Below are 20,015 nucleotides of genomic sequence, written 5' to 3'. Positions count from 1 at the left end.
CCTTCCTGCTTCCTCTTCCTTCAAGATGGCGGTCCTAGTCATCGCCACGGCTGGGCTGTTCTTGCTGCCGCTCCTGTTGTTGCTATGGCAACGGCGGTTGAGGCCTAGCGGGACCCAGTCCCGAGTGGCGGTTGTGGTCTTGGGGGACCTGGGACGCAGCCCCCGGATGCAGTACCATGCGCTCTCGCTGGCTCTCCGCGGGCGCCGCGTCACCTTGGTCGGCTACCCAGGTAAGCCGTGGCCCGTTTCCGGGGAAGAAAGAGAAGGCATTGAAGCGCTCTGCGCATGCTCAGAGGACATCTGGCTCAGGGCCAGGTCAGAGGTCTGAGAAGTGTGGTCTGACTCCCAGTTGTCATCCGACTCCATGCAATGTTACATTCACCCAATTTGCATCTCCTTGATTTGGATGTTGTGTTTGCTCGTATTTGCGTATGTACTGAATAAATTGGATTGGTCGTGACAGGAGCGACCTGAGAAACTGCAAGTCGCTTCTGGTGTGAGAGAATTGGCCGTCTGCAAGGACGTTGCCCAGGGGACGCCCGGATGAGTTGATGTTTTACCATCCTTGTGGGAGGCTTCTCTCATGTCCCCGCATGAGGAGCTGGAGCTGACAGAGGGAGCTCACCCGCCTCTCCTCGGTTTTGAATACTGAATAAATGATCCTAACCGTTTATGCTTTTCTTTCAAGGCACGCACCCACACGGTGACATTATACGTAATGGAAACATCGAGATTGTCCATATGACTGAGCTGAAAGTCTGGCAAGGTAAAGTGCATGTCTCTTGTTGTTTGTTCAACTAACACTGTTTCCAAATAAAAGTGGTTTGGATAGAAAAATCTTAAGGGCATTACAAAACTTGAGCCTTTGCCATCCTTTGATGCCATTTCCCCACTGTTTTCCCTTTTGTGGGGTCCTTGAAGGCTGGGAGAAGACAACTTCCTTTTAATCCAGTAAGGGATTTAATAAAGAGGTGGATTGGAAGATTTTAATGTGTAAAATACCTAACATAGACTGCTTCTACACTGCCATGTAATCCAGATTATCAAGGCAATTAATCCACATTATCTACTTTGAAATAGATTATATGAGTCTACACTGCCATATAATCCAATTCAAAACAGATAATCCGGATTTTATATGGCAGTGTAGATGGGGCCATGTTGTGCTCTTTAGCTGCATAATTCTGTTCCTTGTGTTATAAGGCATCTGGCGTCTCAGTTGTAGGACAATGGTGAGATTATTAAAATATAGTAAAGGTAAAGATGGCCCTTAACATTAGGTCTAATCGAATTCGACTCCGGGGGGTGGTATTCATCTCCATTTCTAAACCGAAGAGCCGGCGTTGTCCATAGATACCTCCTAGGTCATGTGGCTGGTATGACTGCATGGAGTGCCATTACCTTCCCGCCAAAGCAGTACCTATTGATCTACTCACATTTGCATGTTTTCAAACTGCATGATTGGCAGAAGCTGGGCCTAATAGCAGGAGCTCACCCTGTCTGCGGATTTGAACCACCGACCTTCAGGTCAGCAAGTTCAGCAGCTTAGTGGTTTAACTTGCTGCACCACAGTGGCTCCTATTAAAATATAAATGATGGTGGTAATGATTATACGTTATATGACATATACAAAAATTTAAAGAACACTTAAACATTTTTGGGTGGATACGAAAGTTAAAATGCTAGAAGTACAATTAAAATTTTATTCAAAGTTGGTCCGTCCCCGTCCCCCCGTCCCCCCCACACACACACACACACAACCCCACCCAGAACTTCCCCAAAGTTTAGAGTCTTGACCTACACGTTCAGCATTGGAAAATTCTTCCATGAGACAGTAGTGTGTACTACCAGTTTTCACCAAAACACACTAATGTCTGCATGTTGTTAAGTTAGAATATATTTGCCCCTTCTCCCCCTAATGCTTAGACAGCTTTGATGACAACCTGTCTGTGTTTTTGATACTAGATTATTTCCTTTCTGCAGTTGGGCCAAAAGTTTTCCAGTATCTTGCAAAAGTCATTTTGCAGAGCCTCCAGTTGTTGTATACGATGCTGAGTATAAACAAACCGGGTCATGTCCTCCTCCAGGTACACCCATCTCCTAGTTTTCTTAACTGTATTTGCATTTGTAAATCAATGTTTATAGAGTAGAAGTTAGAGCCCAGAGGTTCAAATCCCAAGGAAGGGGCTCATGGAGTGACCTCTCAGCCTGACTTACCTCATAGGGCCCTTCCACACAGCCCTATATCCCAGAATGTCAAGGCAGAAAATCTCACATTATCTGAGTGTAGACTCAGATAACCCAGTTCAAAGCAGATATTGTGGGATTTTCTGCCTTGATGTTCTGGGATATAGGGATGTGTGGAAGGGCCCATAAGATTGTTGTGAGGATAATAACATGGTTGATAAGGGAGAATAGTAGTCTGAATCCAATAGTTAGGCCCAACTGTTATAGCACTGCTAATGCCACAAATTATGTTGAATTGGTTGAGACTCTGTGAGAGATTCATAGAAAAAGTAGAGCAAAATGTACTGCATGACGTCCCTCCCGCAAAAACAAAGTTTTTGCAGTTTAATAAACTTTTTGTGTTTTTATAATTGAACCAATTAGAAAATGACATTTATAACTCAGGAGCAAAAATTGTGTTACATAGTGTAATGGTGCAGTACAGAGGAGAGGTTTGACTTTCAGTGAGTATTTTCAGGAAGGGTTTACAGCCATAGTGGAAACAAACAATAAACCATATTAAACCTCTTCTCTTTTGCCCTCATTTCATGAACAAGAATCCTCCAGGTCTGCCCAGCATAGCAGTGACATGGTTGGTTTGTCTTCTCCAAGGGAGCAAGTTCATCATCGATTGGCACAACTATGGCTATACAATCATGAGTCTGACGCATGGAAAGAGGCACCCTATAGTGCGGATTGCAAAATGGTTTGTACAATTTCTTCTTTTTTAAAATTCATAATAAACACTTGGTCAGTATACAAATGGAGCAGTGATGTGTTTTCAAAAAATGAAAAACTTGCATAGACTTTTATTCTGTGTTACGTTTTTGAAAACACCAAGACAAATCTTTTAAAAGGCTCAATGGAATTGTGTGTGTGTGTGTATTTCCAGTTTTGCTGAAGTTGGGCTCAGTTCTCTGCCCAGTATTTTTTCTGCTTCTTTCATTGTTTTAATATATATATACTGCTGGATTATTTACAACTTGCACTTGACGCTATGTTCAAGCCAGTGATCCCGGAATTCTGCATTATTTATTTTGCATTATTTAGTGTTGTTTCTTAAAGCCACATTTTTCTGCTTGGTTTTGTGTGTGTGTGTGTCAGGAGCAACTTGTGAGATAATTGGCCGTCTGCAAGGATGTTGCCCCGGGGACACCTGGGTATTTTGATGTTTTACTGTCCTGTGGGAGGCTTCTCTCATGTCCCCCCATGGTGAGCTGGAGCTGACAGGCGGGAGCTCACCATGCTCCCCGACCTTTCAGTCAGCAATCCTTCCGACACAAGGGTTTAACCTATTGCACCACTGGGGGCTCCTAGCTTGAAATGGTGCCAATGTTGGAAGTTGTAATTAAATATAATTTACATTACTGGAGCTTAAAGAGGGTTAAGAAATGAACGGTTGGTAGCAGAGGATTTGTAGTCATTTGGTTCAGCTTTAGTTTACTTTAAAAAAAAAATCATTACAACTGCAGGGGAGTGATACATTTCCCTGCAGATGTCTTGAGCGGGGATACGTAGATTTCAGGATTTAGTAATGGATGGAAGCTCACTTGCTTTTAGGTATGAAGAATTCTTTGGCCGCTTCTCTGATGACAACATTTGTGTGACGAATGCAATGAAAGAGGATCTTGGGAAGAACTGTAATATTAGGTAAATCAAGGGCTCGAAATAGGATCTCACCAAATAAGGAGTACATACTTAGAAGGAATGTTCCAGACCCCTTGATCCAGGGTTTAGACAGCCATACAGAAATAGTCAGTCCTCCTGGATAAGTCCCTCAACCCCATATATTTAGAAGGGGGTAGTATTGTCATGTGTATAATTGTCCAAAAATGTAACTGGGATTATTATTTTAAACAAGATATTAAATTTGAATGTATACATCTTTGCTGTATCATAGCATTGTTTTGTTGGAAAGCCTTTATACGTTGTTTGTAGCTTTAGTTGTACTGAAAGGCATCTACATACATACATGTGAATATAATCGGCTTGAGAGGATGCCTAAAAGTATGCAGTTCAAGGAGTCCACACATATGGCCCACAGCACAATCCCTTTCTGGCGCTCCAGACATTAATGAATTTTATTTTCTTGAGACTAATGGAATTGAAGGTCAAAAACATCTAGTGGTTTAGCTGCATACCTCTGAGTGAGAGATCTTCAGTCTTAATTTTGTGTGAGTGTTTGGGAAGCACTTTTAAAAGATACATACTTTCTTTCTTATCATGTTTGTGACGTTATCTTTGTTTTCATTGCCAAACCATTTGTGTTGCAGAGCAATAACCTTGTATGACAAGCCGGCATCATTCTTCAAGGAGACACCTTTGAGTGACCAGCATCACTTATTTATGAAACTCGTCAAAGACTATGCTCCCTTTAGAGCCCTGCCAGCGTAAGTTAGAAGCATGTTTGACCTTTTTAAAGTCTAGTTTTCAGTCTCATTTAGAATAATAATAATATTCATTAACACACACCCCCCTCTCCTTTTGGCTACAACATCTATGAAAGCACATTGGTGCATTTGCCTTGTGTTAATTTGAAAGGTTTGCTCATAATATGAAAATAGGCAAGTCTTTTCCAATTTTGCATCTTTTCAGACAGGCATTGGCAGGACAGGCAAATAAACTAATAAATGGGTGAAGATATACATGAAATGTTAGGACTCCCAAATGGAGTAGCTTGTGTCTGTTCCTCTTTTACATGTCTGGGTTGCTCTTCATTGATTAATGAAGCCATATTTTCAATCCAGTTCTGATGTGTTTGCTTCAGGTATGGATTCTTTTAAAGGCTGGTCTTTAAAGTACTCTTTCTTCTCAGAGCAGAGTCCAATCTCCCAGGTGAAGTTGAGAAATCTGCTTTTACACAACTTGATGTCAGAAGTGGGAATGTGATGCTCCAAAAGGACCGACCGGCTCTCCTCGTCAGTAGCACTAGCTGGACAGGTCTTTACTATATTTTTTATCTTTTCCTTTGGTGTATTTGAATTGTTGGTTCGTGACATGCAAACTGAGCTTCTCTGCTGTGAGAAATATGGGGGAATTCCACATCCTTCAGCAGATCTTCCTTGAGACTTTTGGGAATTCTTTCTAATTTAGTAGGAATATAGATGACCACTTATAAGATGAAACCCCAAAACAGAATTGAGTATAATACGAGTTGGACATCCCTTATCCAGAATGCATAGCTGAGACACTGATCCCATTGTTTTCTGATGGTTAAGTGTCCCCAAACTTTATTTTGTGCACAAAACTATTAAAAATATTGTGTACATTAACCATTGCTTGGCGGTTGTGATGGTCTGAATGAGGGCGAACAAATTGAAATTGAATCCAAACAAGACAGAGGTACTCCTGGTCAGTCAAAAGGCCAAACAGGGCATAGGGTTACAGCCTGTCCTGCATGGGGTTACACTCCCCCTGCAGACACAGCTGCACAGCTTGGGAGTGATCCCAGATTCATCACTGATCCTGGAATCCCAGGTTTCGGTGGTGGCCAGCGGAACTTTTGCACAATTAAAACTTTTGCACCAGTTGCACTCGTACCTTGGGAAGTCAGACTTGACCACGGTGCTCAATGCTCTTGTTACATCCCGAATAGACTATTGCAATTCACTCTATGTGGGGTTGTCTTTGAAAACTGTTTGAAAGCTCCAAGTGGTCCAACGGGCAGCAGCCAGATTTCTCACCGGAGCTGGGTTCAGGAAGCATACAACTCTCCTGTTACATCAGCAACACTGGCTGCCAATCTGATACCAAGCACAATTCAAAGTACTGGCTCCAGCCCAGCTTACCTGCTGTGACGATGTGTAAGTTTTATTTCTTTGGTTATGTGTAATTTTAACAATACTTTAGGGATGGTAAGTATGTAAGATTATGTTTTGTTGGAGAGAGCGGCTTGGTGTTAGCTGAGTTGCCATAGCAACAGGGGCAGAGCCAACCGCCTCTTCAGAGGCAGCTGTGTTTTAAAAAGTGTTTTAAAAAGGACCCGGTACAGGGGGTTGTTGATTCTAAATTAAGAATCAAGGTTTGGCTGGGTTTAAGCCTGCTGTGCCAGCTGTGAAACCTTATGAAGTGTTTGCCTGAGTTTACTCATGAAACCTTTCCAATGTATCCATCAAGATTTGTGCCTCTTTTGAAGAACAGTTATACATTGTTATACTCCTGTTAAAATAAACTTGTTACTTTTTCCTCAAGCCTTGCCTGATACAGTTTCTCCTAAGTTGAACAGCCTGCAATACTAAAGTCAGCCAGAAACAGTCCCTATATAAAATAGTTCCTAGGCTGATATTGATCGTTGCCCGGCTTCCCTCATAGATTAGGTGGCAGTGGGTGTTTTACCACTCGCACCTTCACATTCGGTGGCATTAAAACGGTCATCGTTACAATTGGTGGCAGCAGTTTAACGACCTCTTTACACCTGCCTAAACATATCTCCTTCTATGAACCACCTCAGAGGCTAAGATCGTCCAGGGAGACCCTGCTCTCGGTCTCACCCCTCTCATAAGCACAATTGGTGGGGATGAGAGAAGGGGCCTTCTCAGTGGTGGCACCTCATCTATGGAACTCCCCTCCAGTGAAATTAGATCGGCTCCCTCCGTCCTGACTTTCAGGGCTCTGGCTCTGGGATTAGACTTTTGGTCAATAATGAAAGCAGTGAAATAAGAGACTATAATCAACATAATGATGACTCGGACTGGCCTGAAATATATTCTGGATTATGTGATTTTAATTGATGTTTTAATTGGTTTGGTTTTAATTGAGTCTGTTTATTTACCGATGTACTGTATGTGCAGCATTGTATTGCTACCTTTGTTAGGCCACCCTGAGTCCCCTTCGATGTTGAGAAGGGTAGGATATAAGTGTGGTAAATAAATAAATAAACTTCAGGCTATGTGTAGAAGGAATATATGAAATACGAATCAATTATGTGTTCAGACTTGGGTTCCACTTCTAAAATATCTCATCATATACCTATGTGGAAGTGTAGGTATTTCCAAAATCCAAAAGACTTCTAGAGATTTGGAATAATACTGAATCTGCATTAATATTAAGGCGTTAGCTATTTTTAAAAAGACAAATTGTAGAGTCCTCCAGGACACCTTGTAGGGGTGTCAGTTGGGTTGCTTATTTGTTGGCTTATAAATCAGAATGCTTCCATCATTGCACTCAAAGCTTTTAGAATCTGAAACCACACTTGTAGGAATTCTTTCTATAGTGTTTAACTGAAATGCATTTAGACTCAACTTTGTCATTTCTCTCCTGTTTTTCTTTCTAGAGGATGAAGATTTTTCCATCCTCTTAGAAGCCTTAGAAGGTAGGTTTCCCACAATGTGTTCTGTATTATTTCAAAAATGAATTGTTTGATCATCCTTGCATCTACTTTGGGTCCTATTGTGATTTCTCTTCATTGCTTTGCCTGGAACTTACAGCTTCTTTCTCCATCAGGGGGATAATGTAGGGCACCCAAAGGCTCTTCTTCCTAATGTGGGAATCCTCAAGTTTTCATTGGCTCTAGGGTGGCTCATATAAAATTGGAAAAAAGAATAGTTAACAACCAATGCTCACTCTTTCCCTTCTGTACTTTTCTATTCTAGTTTCACTTTGGAATCAAGTTGTAATCAACTTTGTATGTAATTGTTTCCACTGAATTCTTCCACAGAAAACCAGATTTAATAATTGATGTGGTAGTAGTAATCTTTTGTGCGTAGTCAGCCTCTCCCCTCCCAATGTGCCCATTGCCTCAGCACTATAAGAGGGTTTTATGAGACTAATTGCTTTCATTGCTGCATGGTTTTGAGGCAACAGTGTAGTAATGGTAAGGCTGCAGTCCATATTTTCGTTCTTACAGGTCACTGTCCTAAAGAATTGTTACATGGTGAATATGGTAAGACACACTTTTCTCTCTTAATTCCACAGACTATGAAAATGCTCTCAATGGTGGAACAAAACTGCCTCCTTTAGTCTGTGTAATAACAGGTAAGATGTTTTAATTGTTAATGTTATGTTCCTTTAAGCTCCTACATTCTGTGTTACTAAGAACTTTTCTGCTCATTGAGGTATTATTCCTTGAATTCTATAAAGTGAGCTGCCATCCAGAAAAATGTAGATTGTGCTGATCTTCAAAGGCCAATAAGACTCTGATTTATTTATTTTTGCTGTGACAAACTGACATATGTCCTCTCTCTTCAAAGTTCTTTTCCTGCCCTACAATTCCCAAGTCTTGCCACTGATTCTGGAAGTTGCATTCTGAAAAGAAGTCATTTTTCTAAGCTGTTCCCTGGGTGTACAAAATGATCCTCACTCATGTGGTGTCACCTTTTATGGCTTACGCTGTCCCATTTTTATGTGTCTGAAAAGGCAAAGGACCCCTGAAGGAATATTATAATAAGCTGATTGAAAAACTGAAGTTCAAGCATATCCAGATCTGCACTCCCTGGTTGGAAGCGGAGGACTACCCTGTCCTGCTTGGTGAGGAGTTCCTCCAAAATTCTCCATACTTCAATGTGGCCAATGCCATCCCTTCCCTATGCCTGTAGCAGCTCATTTTCTCACAAGTAGATCATATCATTAAATCCAGTCCCTTATAGATCTGCCTTTGTTTAAACTTCTGCCTGGTGGTCTCTCTTAAGGTAGAAGGGAAACTTTGTCCCTGTATTGCTTTCATCCCCCCCCCCCCTTTCCCTTTCCCTTTCCTTGAAGGCAATGGTCACAAAAAAGTGAAACTCCCAATCCTTCTGTGCAATGGCTTGAGCTCTTGGCCATGAAAGTGGATGCTTTGTTAGAGCTTGTTCTACAATCCCTGTGCATGCACCAGCTTTGTGCAATGCAAACTCCTCTTGGGTAGGCCTCATCGTAAAAGTCCCAGACCTCCTTGATTCATTCCGGGAGAAGCCTGGATGAAATGCAGTTACTTTTAGAGAGCTGGCATCTTGTTGTAAGGAGACGTCTTTGCAGAATGAATGTGATTCACTCTTGCAGGTTCAGCAGACTTGGGCATTTGCCTCCATAAGTCTTCCAGTGGGTTGGATCTGCCAATGAAGGTGGTGGACATGTTTGGCTGCTGCCTGCCTGTCTGTGCAGTCCACTTCCAGTGGTAAGTGTTGTTAAAAATTTGGTCGGTGAAACAAAGGAAGAGGGATCCCCTGCGGTTAGCTGGAGCCTCGTGCAAACTAACACAAAAGACACCAACAGCTTGACATTCTAACACACACTGAGTAAGAACTAAGAGATCAATAATTTCTTAAACTACCCTACTTTAAAGGAGACAGCGTGTGGTCTTTAGTCACTGTACGCCAAGGAGAAAAGGGGCATGCAAATGTAATTGGGGAGTCATTAAAACAGCGCGAAAGCAGGTGAAATGGTTAATTCTCCAGCAAGTGTTGGGTCTCTTTCAGGCTGCGCAATGTGCAGAGATGTGACTTACATGATAGAGGGCCTGAAGGGACTTCAGATTCATAGCTGGCTTACTCCACACACGTTTTACCTGAGAATGGGCAAAGCTAAGGAAAGAATGCCTTCCCTGAATTGATTCTTGCCAGTAAACATCTGCCTGTCCTGTGTTTGTTTCACTGTAGTTTACATGAGCTTGTGAAGCATGAAGTGAATGGTTTGGTGTTCAAGGACTCGAGTGAACTTGCAGAGCAACTGAAGGTAATAGCGCCTTAAGAGCATGTCTTAGAATCAAGTGCATAATTACAGCACTTCTTCAATATGCCCATCCAACCTCTATCTAAAGATATCCAAAGATGGAGAGTCCACCAAGGCAATATATTCCACTTTTCATAGAATCATAGAGTTGGACGAGACCTCGTGGGCCATCCAATCATGTCCCCTGGCAAGAAGCAGAAAAATCACATTCAAAGCACTCCTGACAGATGGCCATCCAGCCTCTGCTCAAAAGCCTCCAAAGAAGGAGCTTCCACCACACTCCAGGGCTTTTGAACAGCTCTTTGAGTAACAAAGTTCTTCCTGGTGTTTAGGTGGGATCATTCCCCTGGTCATATGCATCCATTGCTTTATATTCTAATCTTGCAATTACACATTGTTACTTTTATGAGTCCAGTGTGTGTTTTTAATTGTTCTTTTCTTTTTTGTAAGCCAATAGCCTGACCATTAAATGCCTATTGCAGACAGACTTCCACAAAACGTGGCGAGACAATTGAACTACTACATGAGAATAAACAAGGCAGTTTAATTTAAGACATCTTTATTTTAAAAGAACAATTCTGTTCACCAGTTTTCAATAGTTGCTGGTATAGGATGCAAAGTTTGAAATGCAACATTTCCATTCTGCCTTGGGTCCTGCTAATCTTTTCTCATATTCTCTGTATATAACATTGCAGATGCTGTTCTGGGAATTCCCTGCTGTGGAGGGCAAACTGAGCTTATTCCGAAGAAACCTGCGCTCGGCCCGGCAGCTGCGGTGGGACGAAAGTTGGGAACAGGCAGTCCTTCCTCTCTTCAGCAGCAGCTCAGCCAAACAACATAGAAGTTAAATATTCCTAATTATTTGTAATGCTGAAAAATATTCATAAATTAAAACCTTTTTTTAAAAAAGTGGTCTTACATAATGAGTCAAAAGCTTTTGGAATGGTGCCCAACCTTTATGGCCTTCAGGCTATATGTAATGCTGGGTCAGGATTTGGGGAATGTAGATATCTCTCGTTTCTGTGAGTTTTCTGGACTGTATGGCCATGTTCCAGAAGCATTCTCTCCTGAGGTTTTGCCCACATCTAGGGCAGGTATCCTCAGAGGTTGTGAGGTCTGTTGTTCACTCCCGACAGATGGCCATCCAGCCACTGCTTCAATGTCTGGAGAAGGAGGGAATCTCCCCTGGACTGAGGCAGAGGGCTCCACAGTCGAACACATCTTCTTCTGGTTAGGTCTTCCTAATCTTTCAGAGGAATCTCATTTTCTAGGATTTGAACCCTTGGCTCCATTGAGGCCTAGTCTCCAGAGCAGAAAGGTAGCCGGCTCCTTCTTCCATAGGACAGCCCTTCTAATGCTTAGACATAGTTCCTCTCCTGTCCCTTTCTCTCAGCCTTCTCTTCTCAAAGTTCAACAGACCCAGCTCTTTAAGCTGTTCCTCCTCAAGAGAGATGATTCCTGGCTTCCAGGCCTTGAATCCTTTTAGCCACCCTCCTCTGGACCCCTTCCAGCTCAGACTCAACATACCTCTTAATTGCTTTGCTCAGAAACAGGGTTGTCATTCCAGGTGAAGAGGTCTGGCCAAAATAGAACAAAGGAGCACCAGGACTTCCCGTCATCTAAACACTAGATTCCTTTTGATACAGCCCAGAATTGTATTTTCCGCTGCTACATTACATTGTTGGCTCATGTTCAGCTTGTGGCAGACTGATCCTCCCAGATCCCTTTCACAGACAGGACTGTTGTTGAGCTGTGGGTCACCCCTCTGCATTTCATGTCTTCTGCCTAACAGTAACATCCAACATTTCTACCTGTCAACAATCATTTTGTGAGGTTTGGTCAATCAGCTCTCTCTCATCTGTGATCCCGGTTCTTCTTTTGGGGTGCAAGTGTCCTGGAAAAGGATGAGATGTCAGGTCAGCACATGGCCTTTCCCCCTTTACATATAAAATATATAAGATGTCTATATGATATGATAATGTATATTATGTAATATCATAAACATGAATATATATATGCACACACACGATATATATATATATATATATATATATATATAAGTAAAATTAAACGTGCAAATGTGAGTAGATCAATAGGTACCACTTTGGCAGGAAGGTAACGGCGCTCCATGCAGTCATGCCGGCCACATGGCCTTGGGGGCATCTACAGACAATGCCAGCTCATTGGCTTAGAAATAGAGATGAGCACCAACCCCAGTTGGATACGACTAGACTTAATGTCAGGGGAAGCCTTTACCTTTACCTTTTTATATTTTTATCTATGTATGCGATTTCCAAGATGGCTGTTCCATTGAACAGCAGAAAATAATGAAGGCGTTTGCCATTAATACATTATGTTAGATTTGAATGAAATTGTATGAAAGATATATGGCCGGGGCTTGGAGATGCCATCCTAAGAAACAAAACCTGCAAAACTATAAAAGGAAAATTCATGAACTGTAACTAAAAGTTGCTGAAGAGAACTGCTGACATGAACCGAATGGTTAACTCTTGGTGGAAAACAACATATTTGCATTACCAGCGAAAATGGCTTTTTAAAGGATGCAAACACAATGCTCCTTAAGAAAGAAAAGCTACATCGGTTAAGGAAAAGCTAATATCTGATGGAGCCAGGAAGTTTGAGTTTGGGAAAATGAGAGGTTGCTTACCTGTAACCGTAGTTTCCCTAGTGTTGTGCTGTGAATGCGCACTAATGGTACTCTCTCTGCGCATGCGCAGTCTCATCCGGAATCTTCAGTTAAAATTTAAAAGAAAAAGCGGTTGGCCCCGCGCACACTCCCCAAGATAGCATAAATAGCCCGCGGCAGGCCAACCGCCTCCAGATCTCTTCCGCCGCCAAAGCAGCCAGAAGGAGGAGGCATGACAAACTGCGGGGAGGATGGGCGTGTTTGTGGGGTGAAGGACTGGCATATTGAACATGCCTGTGAAAGATGTCCTTCACCCAAACAGGCGATACACATCGAATGTGCATCATTATCCGGGTAACTGCTCTGGCAGGCAGAGCAACGTTTAAAGCCCTTCGTAAGGGACATATCTAAATAAATTTCTAATTAAACCGAGTCTAAAACAGGAAGATCCGGTTGTTGCTGCTCTTAGGCGCGGATGAAGAGATCTGGAGGCGGTTGGCCTGCCGCGGGCTATTTATGCTATCTTGGGGAGTGTGCGCGGGGCCAACCGCTTTTTCTTTTAAATTTTAACTGAAGATTCCGGATGAGACTGCGCATGCGCAGAGAGAGTACCATTAGTGCGCATTCACAGCACAGACACGTAGGGAAAACACCTGTCATTCATTAACATTTTGGAACAGCATCAGCAAGAAATATGCTATATAAGAGACACTACTATTCCAAAATTGTGGTAGACCAGAGGAGTCTTGTCCACCCGTCATCTTTTCCAAGGTATGGAGGAAGATGATGTATTTGCAGAATGGCAGATTTGCTGGAAATGCAATCTGGCCTACTTCGGGATCTTTTTTCCAGGAGAAGGAAGAAGGGCTGGTAATGTATGAATGATAATGAGTGATGTTTATGGTTGTGAATGCTGAGTAAAATGCAATTCCCCTTGTTTGTTTATCCAATGTAGCTTCAGAGCCTGTGTGTCTACTTTCTTTCTCTATATCGCTCTGCGGGATACTCTGTCTCGATGCAAATGAAATAAAAGAACCTTTTAATGCTTTTTAAATTTTGAAAAGTATTCATGACAGGTTTTTTTTTGGGGGGGGGGGGGGATTGGGAGTTGTAGTTCAGCCTGTGCGAAGAGCACTGTGAGCCCCTCCTTGAGCCACAAGCATACGGTAAGGGAGGATGAGCAGGGACCTACCTCTCAGTCCCGTCCCTTCCACAGGGAGCCATTAATTGTTCCAGGGTCTCCGCGCAGGGCCTGGTGACCGGCCTTTGAGGGAAGGGCAGGAGGAGACGCTTCCGCCAGGAGCCTTTCCAGGGCCTGCTTTCCATCACCGCCTTCAGCTGCAACACAGAAAAAGAGGGGGATCCTTGAGACAGAAACCCACTTCAAGAAGAACGGGTATAACTAGGAATGTTGGACGACTGAATAGAAAAGAACATGAAAGAATGTTGCAGCAAAAGATGCGATCAGCAGTAGGAGAATGGAAAACAGCAGATATACCAACTGAACAGTGAAGATGTGGTATAGAAATGGACAAGTTGAAGGATAACTCACTAGATACCTTCCTAGAATAACATAAACCTTTTAACCAATATTTATCTGAGGAAAAGGGAATAATAATAATAATAATAATAATTTATTACCCAAGGCTCAAAGCGGTTTGGAAATATAAGCTGTTAAGAAATGTGTTAATGTAACAATAAGAAGAAGGAAGCTATATGTGAGACATAAGGTGCAAGAAAAATACCATAAAAAGGAAAGAAACTCATATGTATATATGAATATGTTTGTAATTTAGACTCAGGTGTGATCAGAGCAGAAATTGATGTTATATAGTTTTATATGTAATTGCCAGGCATGTATGTGTTTATATATGTATAATTATGGTTGTTGTTGATTTGTGGCTTTTTCTGTCAAAATTTTAAACTAAAAATATTGAGGAAACAAAGGAAAAACAGCAGAACAGGTCTATCTAAACCCATACAGGAAACCGACAGAGGCTTCAGACAGAAGACACTTTCCAGTTCAGTTTGGAGACAGAAAACTAATGATGATGTTATTTTTATTATAGCTGTTGTTAACCAACTCTATTTCCAAATAGCATGTTCCTTTAAGAAGTGGGGGGAAATTTGTCAGACCTACCTAGGGCTGCTTCATAGGCCACTCCATGCTGGGTCAATAAATCCTTAAGTTTCTGCAGATCTTCAGAGAGTTTCTTGGACTCCTAGAGAAGACAAAGAGTGTTGAATCCCAGGCAGTTTCTCTCAAGGTCCAGAAGGCAGCTATCAGACCTTAAAGGTAATGTACCTGGTTGCACTTGTCCAAGGAGTCAAACGCTGTCTCTGGGGATTCGGTTTTCTTCCCGTCTATCTCTCTTGCTGCTTGATAGAAGCCAGCGTCTTCAAAGATCTCTCTCAGCCGCTTCTTGTATCCCTTGAAGAGGAGAAGGTGAGGGCAATGATGACCAACAGGCCAAGGGGATATGGGCATCTTGACTGTTCAGTTTGTTACAGTAACATTATTTAAAAATATATGTAGTTGGACTACAAGACTCAAAAGTGAATTTTATTGTGATGGTCACAGATCTGTAATACAAGGCCCTAAAACATTTAAATCAGAGGGGGTTTATTAAAAAATATATTAACATTAAGATCAATGATGCAAAACCTTAAAAGCAGAAAGTCCCCAACACAGACATCTGGATTGGCTCTTATAAAATCTGTGGGTACAGACACTAAAATGTCCATTAAAATCATCCACTATTATCCACAATCTTCCTCCTTATGTTTATAGTAGCAGCACAAAACTTAGCCACCCTAAGAGTGCGCGATGGTTCCCTATTGTCTATGACAGTTTGAGGGACTGTGACCTGGCCCTCTGATTAAAAAGTTTGGGTACCCCTGGTCTAGGAGATGCTTTAGATAGTAGTCATCATTTCTATCAGGTATCTTTTGTATGAGGGGAGTAATAAAAACAGCTCCAATATTTCAATAACGATTATCTGCGTCAATGTGACTGGATGGCCATCTGTCAGGAGAGCTTTAAATTTAATTTTTCCTTTATGGCAAAAGAGGTTTGGACTGGATGGCCCCTGGGGTTTCTTCCAACTGCAGGATTCTATGATTCTTCATCCCTATTTCTCCATAAACCCACTAATGCCTATGAGGCTGGGTGGCCATCTGTTGGGTGGGATCAGATTGCACTTTCCCAGCTGAAAGCAGAAGGAGGTAGTCTGGATGGCCCCTGGGGATCCCTTTCGTCAAGGATTCTATGATCCCTCTGAACCGAAGGGAATGTGGGGCTCCTGTGGGCCAGGGCCTCCGCTGTGTTCCCCAAAGGGAAGGAGGACACACCTGCTCCGTGATGAGCTCGTCATACAGCGCCTGCTCCACTCTGTCCCACTTCCACTGGAGGTCTTTAGGCAAAGCAGGATACACTGCAATGGGAAGGAAGAGGAAAAAGAGGAGAAGTCACTTACTGGACCTGGGCCTCCATGGCAACCCTAGGCTTTGTTGCTCCAGAGGCCACTTTTCATTGGCTTCCAGTTTTAGGGAGAAAGTGGCAGCCTGAAGGGTCTGAAGGAGGGGATGCTGAGGTTTTAATTAGATAAATGTGTTTTAATTGTTTATTTGTAATACTGTTCATATTTAATTCCATTGTTCATATTTAATTCCATTGTTTGCATATTTTAAGGTTTTAATTGTATTGCATTGGTTTTATAGTGAGCAGCTTTGGTTTTATTATGTCCTGCTTTGAGCCTCTTTTTAATAATAATAGTGGTATATTTTTAGATTTTAAATTGTATCTCATTGGTTTTATTAGAGAGAAAAAGTGGGATGCAAACAATAATAATTGTAAATCTTTAGGTTTTAAATTGTGTTGTATTGCTTTTTATTGTGAGCCGCTTTTAGTCTATTTTTAGAGAGAGAAAGCGGGATACAAATAGTAATAATAGTGATTGTGCTTATTGGAATGTTATTTTATGTCTGTGTTTATAATTTTTTTCTTTTTTCTTGATGTAATTTGATGATGTTGTTTATTGTTTATGCTCTGGTTATATTTTGTCTTAATATGTTGTCTGGTTATATTTTGTGTTAATATGTTGTCTGGGCTTGGCCCCATGTAAGCTGCTCCAAGTCCCCATTGGGGAGGTGGTGGTGGGGTATAAATAAGGTTTATTATTATTATTATATTATTATTAGTTGTATACTTTTAGTTGTTAAATTGCATCGCATTGGTCTTACTGCACGTTGCTTTCTAGTCTCTTTTTTAGAGGGAAAAGGTGGGATATAAATAACAACAACAACACTATGTAACAAGATGTGGAAAAAAAATCTGTTCCTGGACTGTAGGTGCTGTTTCCTGTTTAATTGTATGGTCCTTATTTTGAAAGCAGTTGTTATACTCCAGAAACTTTTGTTTTTGTGGTTGCCACAAACTAAGTTGAATTGGTTGAGATTCTATGAGATATTCATTGGAAAACTAGAGCAAAATGTGCTGCAGGACACCTACAATTCAGCCCTTTAAGACCCAACAGACCCCTGCTCCTGCTGGAGCTCAGATACAGGCCTGAAGGCACTGCTCCGGAGGCATGCATTCTTCCTACCTAAGAGGGAGTGCGGATGGCAGACCAACGGTGTCTCGAAGGTAAGCGCATAAAGGCAGGTGCTGGGTTCAGAGACCTGAGCCAAGCGGTGGCTCTTCCCACAGACAAGATGCACCTGAAAGGCAGGCGAAGAAGGGGAGCCGTTACAGAAGAAACAGAGAGGCCGGCACCCAAGGAGCACAGGTCTCTCACTCAGCCCTCTTGCTGACCTTGGTCTCTCTGTTCTTGGTTCCGCAGGAGTCACCATCTCTCATCCACATCCCCGCAAAAGTCTTGTTCTCGATTTCCCATTCGCGCCAGATTCTAGAGGGAAGCAAAATCTCTCAGAGGAGGTTCTCCAAATATACATAGATCAAAAGGTAATTTTTCCCATTACGGGCAAGTGGCGGGACCCAACCACATCCTCTGGGAAGCCCTTTCCTGCCAAGCTCAACTGCACCCACAGGCACATGGCTCTTACCCCAGGATCCCACTGTAGGCATTCCACCGGAAAGTCTGCTCGTGTTGTGTGACATTGCGGAAGGGACAGAACTCGTACTTGTACCTGTTGTGGGGAGAGGGAGATAGAGAGGCCAGAAAGGGTTATGGGACTGTCCAGTGGGGATTGCGCCTAAAGCCTCCCAGTGATGGACTTACATGGATTCCACAAAACTGAAGCATTTCCCTGCCAGTCGGAAGAGATGTGAGGGGCCTAGAATAGAGGAGAGAGAGAAAGGCTCAAGAACTGATGGGCAAAGGAGGAGCAGAGCAGAGAGCGAAGGGAGAAAGGATGGTGAGGAAGGCTAGAGAAGTGAAGGGAGGGAGAAAAGAAAGGAAGGAGACAGAGGAGGGAGAAGAGGAAGGACAGAAGGGAAGGAGAGGGGAAGAAGAATAGAAGAGAGATGAGAAAAGAAGGAGACAAGAGGGAGATAAAGAAGGAGACCAAGAGAGATGGAGTGTAAGCACCTCATGACCCACCCTGCTAGACACAAGTGGCCTTGATAAGACTTGCTGGACCTTCCCCTGCTCCACTGGTGAGTTTACGATGAAGACTTCCTACTGATAAGGATTAGACAAAGGGCTGAGGATATGGACCATGCTGTGAAATTGCCTGATCTTAACCTGACAAGGATTGTGTGATGCCCCCAGAAAGGTGGGAAAGTATAATAAAGTGGTTTTTTTTCTGAGAGCAAGAAATGTCTGGTTACTTGGCTCTCTCTGTCTCTAAAGCAGACAAAGGCCAACTTCAGCCCTTCCTCAGGGTGTTTTGGACTTCAACTCCCACAATTCCTAACAGGCTACCAGCTGTTAGGAATTGTGGGAGCTGAAGTCCAAAATACCTGGGGGGAGAGCTGAAGTTAGTCCATGCTTGCTATAAAGTTGCACCTTTTAAGCGAGTGAGGTGACAAGAGGGAAGGAAGGAGAGCTAGAAGACAAAAGAGAGAACGAAGAAGTGAGGAAGGGGTGGGTGGGGTTCTCACCTGCAGGGGGTGCTGGGGAGGCCTTGGGCTGGAGGCGGTTTGATGGAGGCAGGAAGGGGTTGTTGAGCCTAGAGGAAGAAAGACCATTTGAATGATCAATTTTAAACTTGCACCTTATGATTCTATGATATAAAACAAATTCTTTTATGGGAGAATATATATATATATATATATATATATATATATATATATATAATACAAATATATTATAATTCTATGTTTTATATTACATGTAATATTACTAATAATTTTACAATATAATGGAATAGTACAATATAGTAATATATAACACTGATATTGTACTATACTAATAATATAATGTATTGTATGTATATATAACTTGTAAGCTGCTCTGAGGAGCCCTCGGTGGCGTAGTGGGGTAAAGCACTGAGCTGCTGAACTTGTTGACCCGCTTGTCAGCCCCAGCTTCTGCCAACCTAGCAGTTCAAAAACATGCAAATGTGAGTAGATCAATAGGTACCACTCAGGCGGGAAAGTAACGGTGCTCCTTGCAGTCATGCCAGCTATATGACCTAGGAGGTGTCTACGCACAACGCCGGCTCTTCAGCTTAGAAATGGAGATGAGCATCACCCCCAGAGTCAGACACAACTGGACTTAATGTCTGGGGGAAACCTTTACCTACCTAAGCCGCTCTGAGTTGTTGTAAATATATATAAAAGCAGCAGAGTTTCAGACATGTTTTTCAGTGCCCTATATATATATATATACAGGGCAATGCAAAACATGTCTGGAATTCTGCTGCTTTTATGCACTGCCAAATCTCTATTTCCTAACAGATGAGAGGCAACGGGTTGTTCAGTCTAACAACTGACGCCAATTGCCTTGCATAATTACATTTGGTTGTATACCACTTGAGAAGATTCTACTCAAACTGGTTTTTGGCTTTTCTCTAAAAAGTTATTGTAGAATCCTAGAGTTGGAAAGACCTCGGGGGCCATCCAGTCCAACCCCTACCAAGAAGCAGGACAATCGCATTCAAAGCATCCCTGCTTACAAGCCTCCAAAGAAAGACCTTTGATGATCTCTTAAAGGTCATGCTTTCCTTAAAAACAACCCCGCCCTCCCTCTCTTCCCTCCTTCTTGTGTTCCTCTCCTTCTTCCCTCCATCTCTCTCTTTACCCGAAGCTGTTGGGCTCCTCGACCACCTTCATCTTCCCTCCGGAGGCGGGACCTGCGAGAGAGAGAGAGAGAGAGAGGAGGTGGCGGTGAGCGGGATGCAGGCCCGGGCCGCGAAGGGGGGGGGGAGCTCTCCGCGGGGCCTTACCTCCGGAGAGACAAAGCGAGAAAAAGAGGAAGAGACGAGGTGAAGCTCCCATTCTCTTCGCCGCCATCTTACCCCGCCGGAAGTGGCTCCGGGGGCTCTTCCGGTGCGTCCCGGAAGCGGGACAGAGGCGAGGGAGCGCGGGGAGAGT

At 42.8% G+C, this 20,015-nt stretch overlaps 2 protein-coding genes across 2 annotated transcripts; one reads left to right on the top strand and one right to left on the bottom strand.

Moving 5' to 3' along the window:
- ALG1 (ALG1 chitobiosyldiphosphodolichol beta-mannosyltransferase) lies at positions 1 to 10,725 on the top strand. The gene is made up of 13 exons (XM_060786417.2): positions 1 to 230; positions 689 to 766; positions 1,984 to 2,087; positions 2,784 to 2,932; positions 3,787 to 3,876; positions 4,500 to 4,616; positions 5,042 to 5,166; positions 7,499 to 7,537; positions 8,140 to 8,199; positions 8,581 to 8,691; positions 9,202 to 9,316; positions 9,798 to 9,873; positions 10,566 to 10,725. The coding sequence occupies exons 1-13, from the start codon at positions 26 to 28 to the stop codon at positions 10,716 to 10,718; spliced, it is 1,422 nt and encodes a 473-aa protein (XP_060642400.2). The 5' UTR covers positions 1 to 25; the 3' UTR covers positions 10,719 to 10,725.
- On the bottom strand, positions 10,413 to 19,949 carry GNPTG (N-acetylglucosamine-1-phosphate transferase subunit gamma). The gene is made up of 12 exons (XM_060786418.2): positions 19,868 to 19,949; positions 19,723 to 19,774; positions 18,582 to 18,649; positions 17,758 to 17,812; positions 17,582 to 17,665; positions 17,331 to 17,424; positions 17,122 to 17,236; positions 15,869 to 15,951; positions 14,823 to 14,948; positions 14,658 to 14,739; positions 13,710 to 13,855; positions 10,413 to 11,764 (listed from the first exon to the last, which is right to left on the bottom strand). Exons 1-11 carry the CDS (start codon positions 19,932 to 19,934, stop codon positions 13,713 to 13,715), a joined length of 969 nt encoding a protein of 322 aa, XP_060642401.2. The 5' UTR covers positions 19,935 to 19,949; the 3' UTR covers positions 10,413 to 11,764; positions 13,710 to 13,712.
- Between the last annotated feature and the right edge of the window lie 66 nt (positions 19,950 to 20,015).

Source organism: Anolis sagrei, chromosome X (genome assembly GCF_037176765.1).
Source record: "Anolis sagrei isolate rAnoSag1 chromosome X, rAnoSag1.mat, whole genome shotgun sequence".
In the NCBI taxonomy this organism is placed as follows: Eukaryota; Metazoa; Chordata; class Lepidosauria; order Squamata; family Dactyloidae; genus Anolis; species Anolis sagrei.
This window is presented reverse-complemented; position numbering and strand designations above follow the sequence as displayed.

Coding starts and splice junctions, on each gene's coding strand:
- ALG1 (XM_060786417.2), top strand. CDS start 26: ATGGCGGTCCTAGTCATCGCCACGGCTGGGCTGTTCTTGCTGCCGCTC. Junction 3,877..4,499: donor GGGAAGAACTGTAATATTAG/GTAAATCAAGGG, acceptor TTTGTGTTGCAG/AGCAATAACCTTGTATGACA. Junction 5,167..7,498: donor CAGTAGCACTAGCTGGACAG/GTCTTTACTATA, acceptor TTTTCTTTCTAG/AGGATGAAGATTTTTCCATC.
- GNPTG (XM_060786418.2), bottom strand. CDS start 19,934: ATGGCGGCGAAGAGAATGGGAGCTTCACCTCGTCTCTTCCTCTTTTTC. Junction 17,813..18,581: donor CTCCCCAGCACCCCCTGCAG/GTGAGAACCCCA, acceptor CCTCTATTCTAG/GCCCCTCACATCTCTTCCGA. Junction 14,740..14,822: donor CCTTGGACAAGTGCAACCAG/GTACATTACCTT, acceptor TGTCTTCTCTAG/GAGTCCAAGAAACTCTCTGA.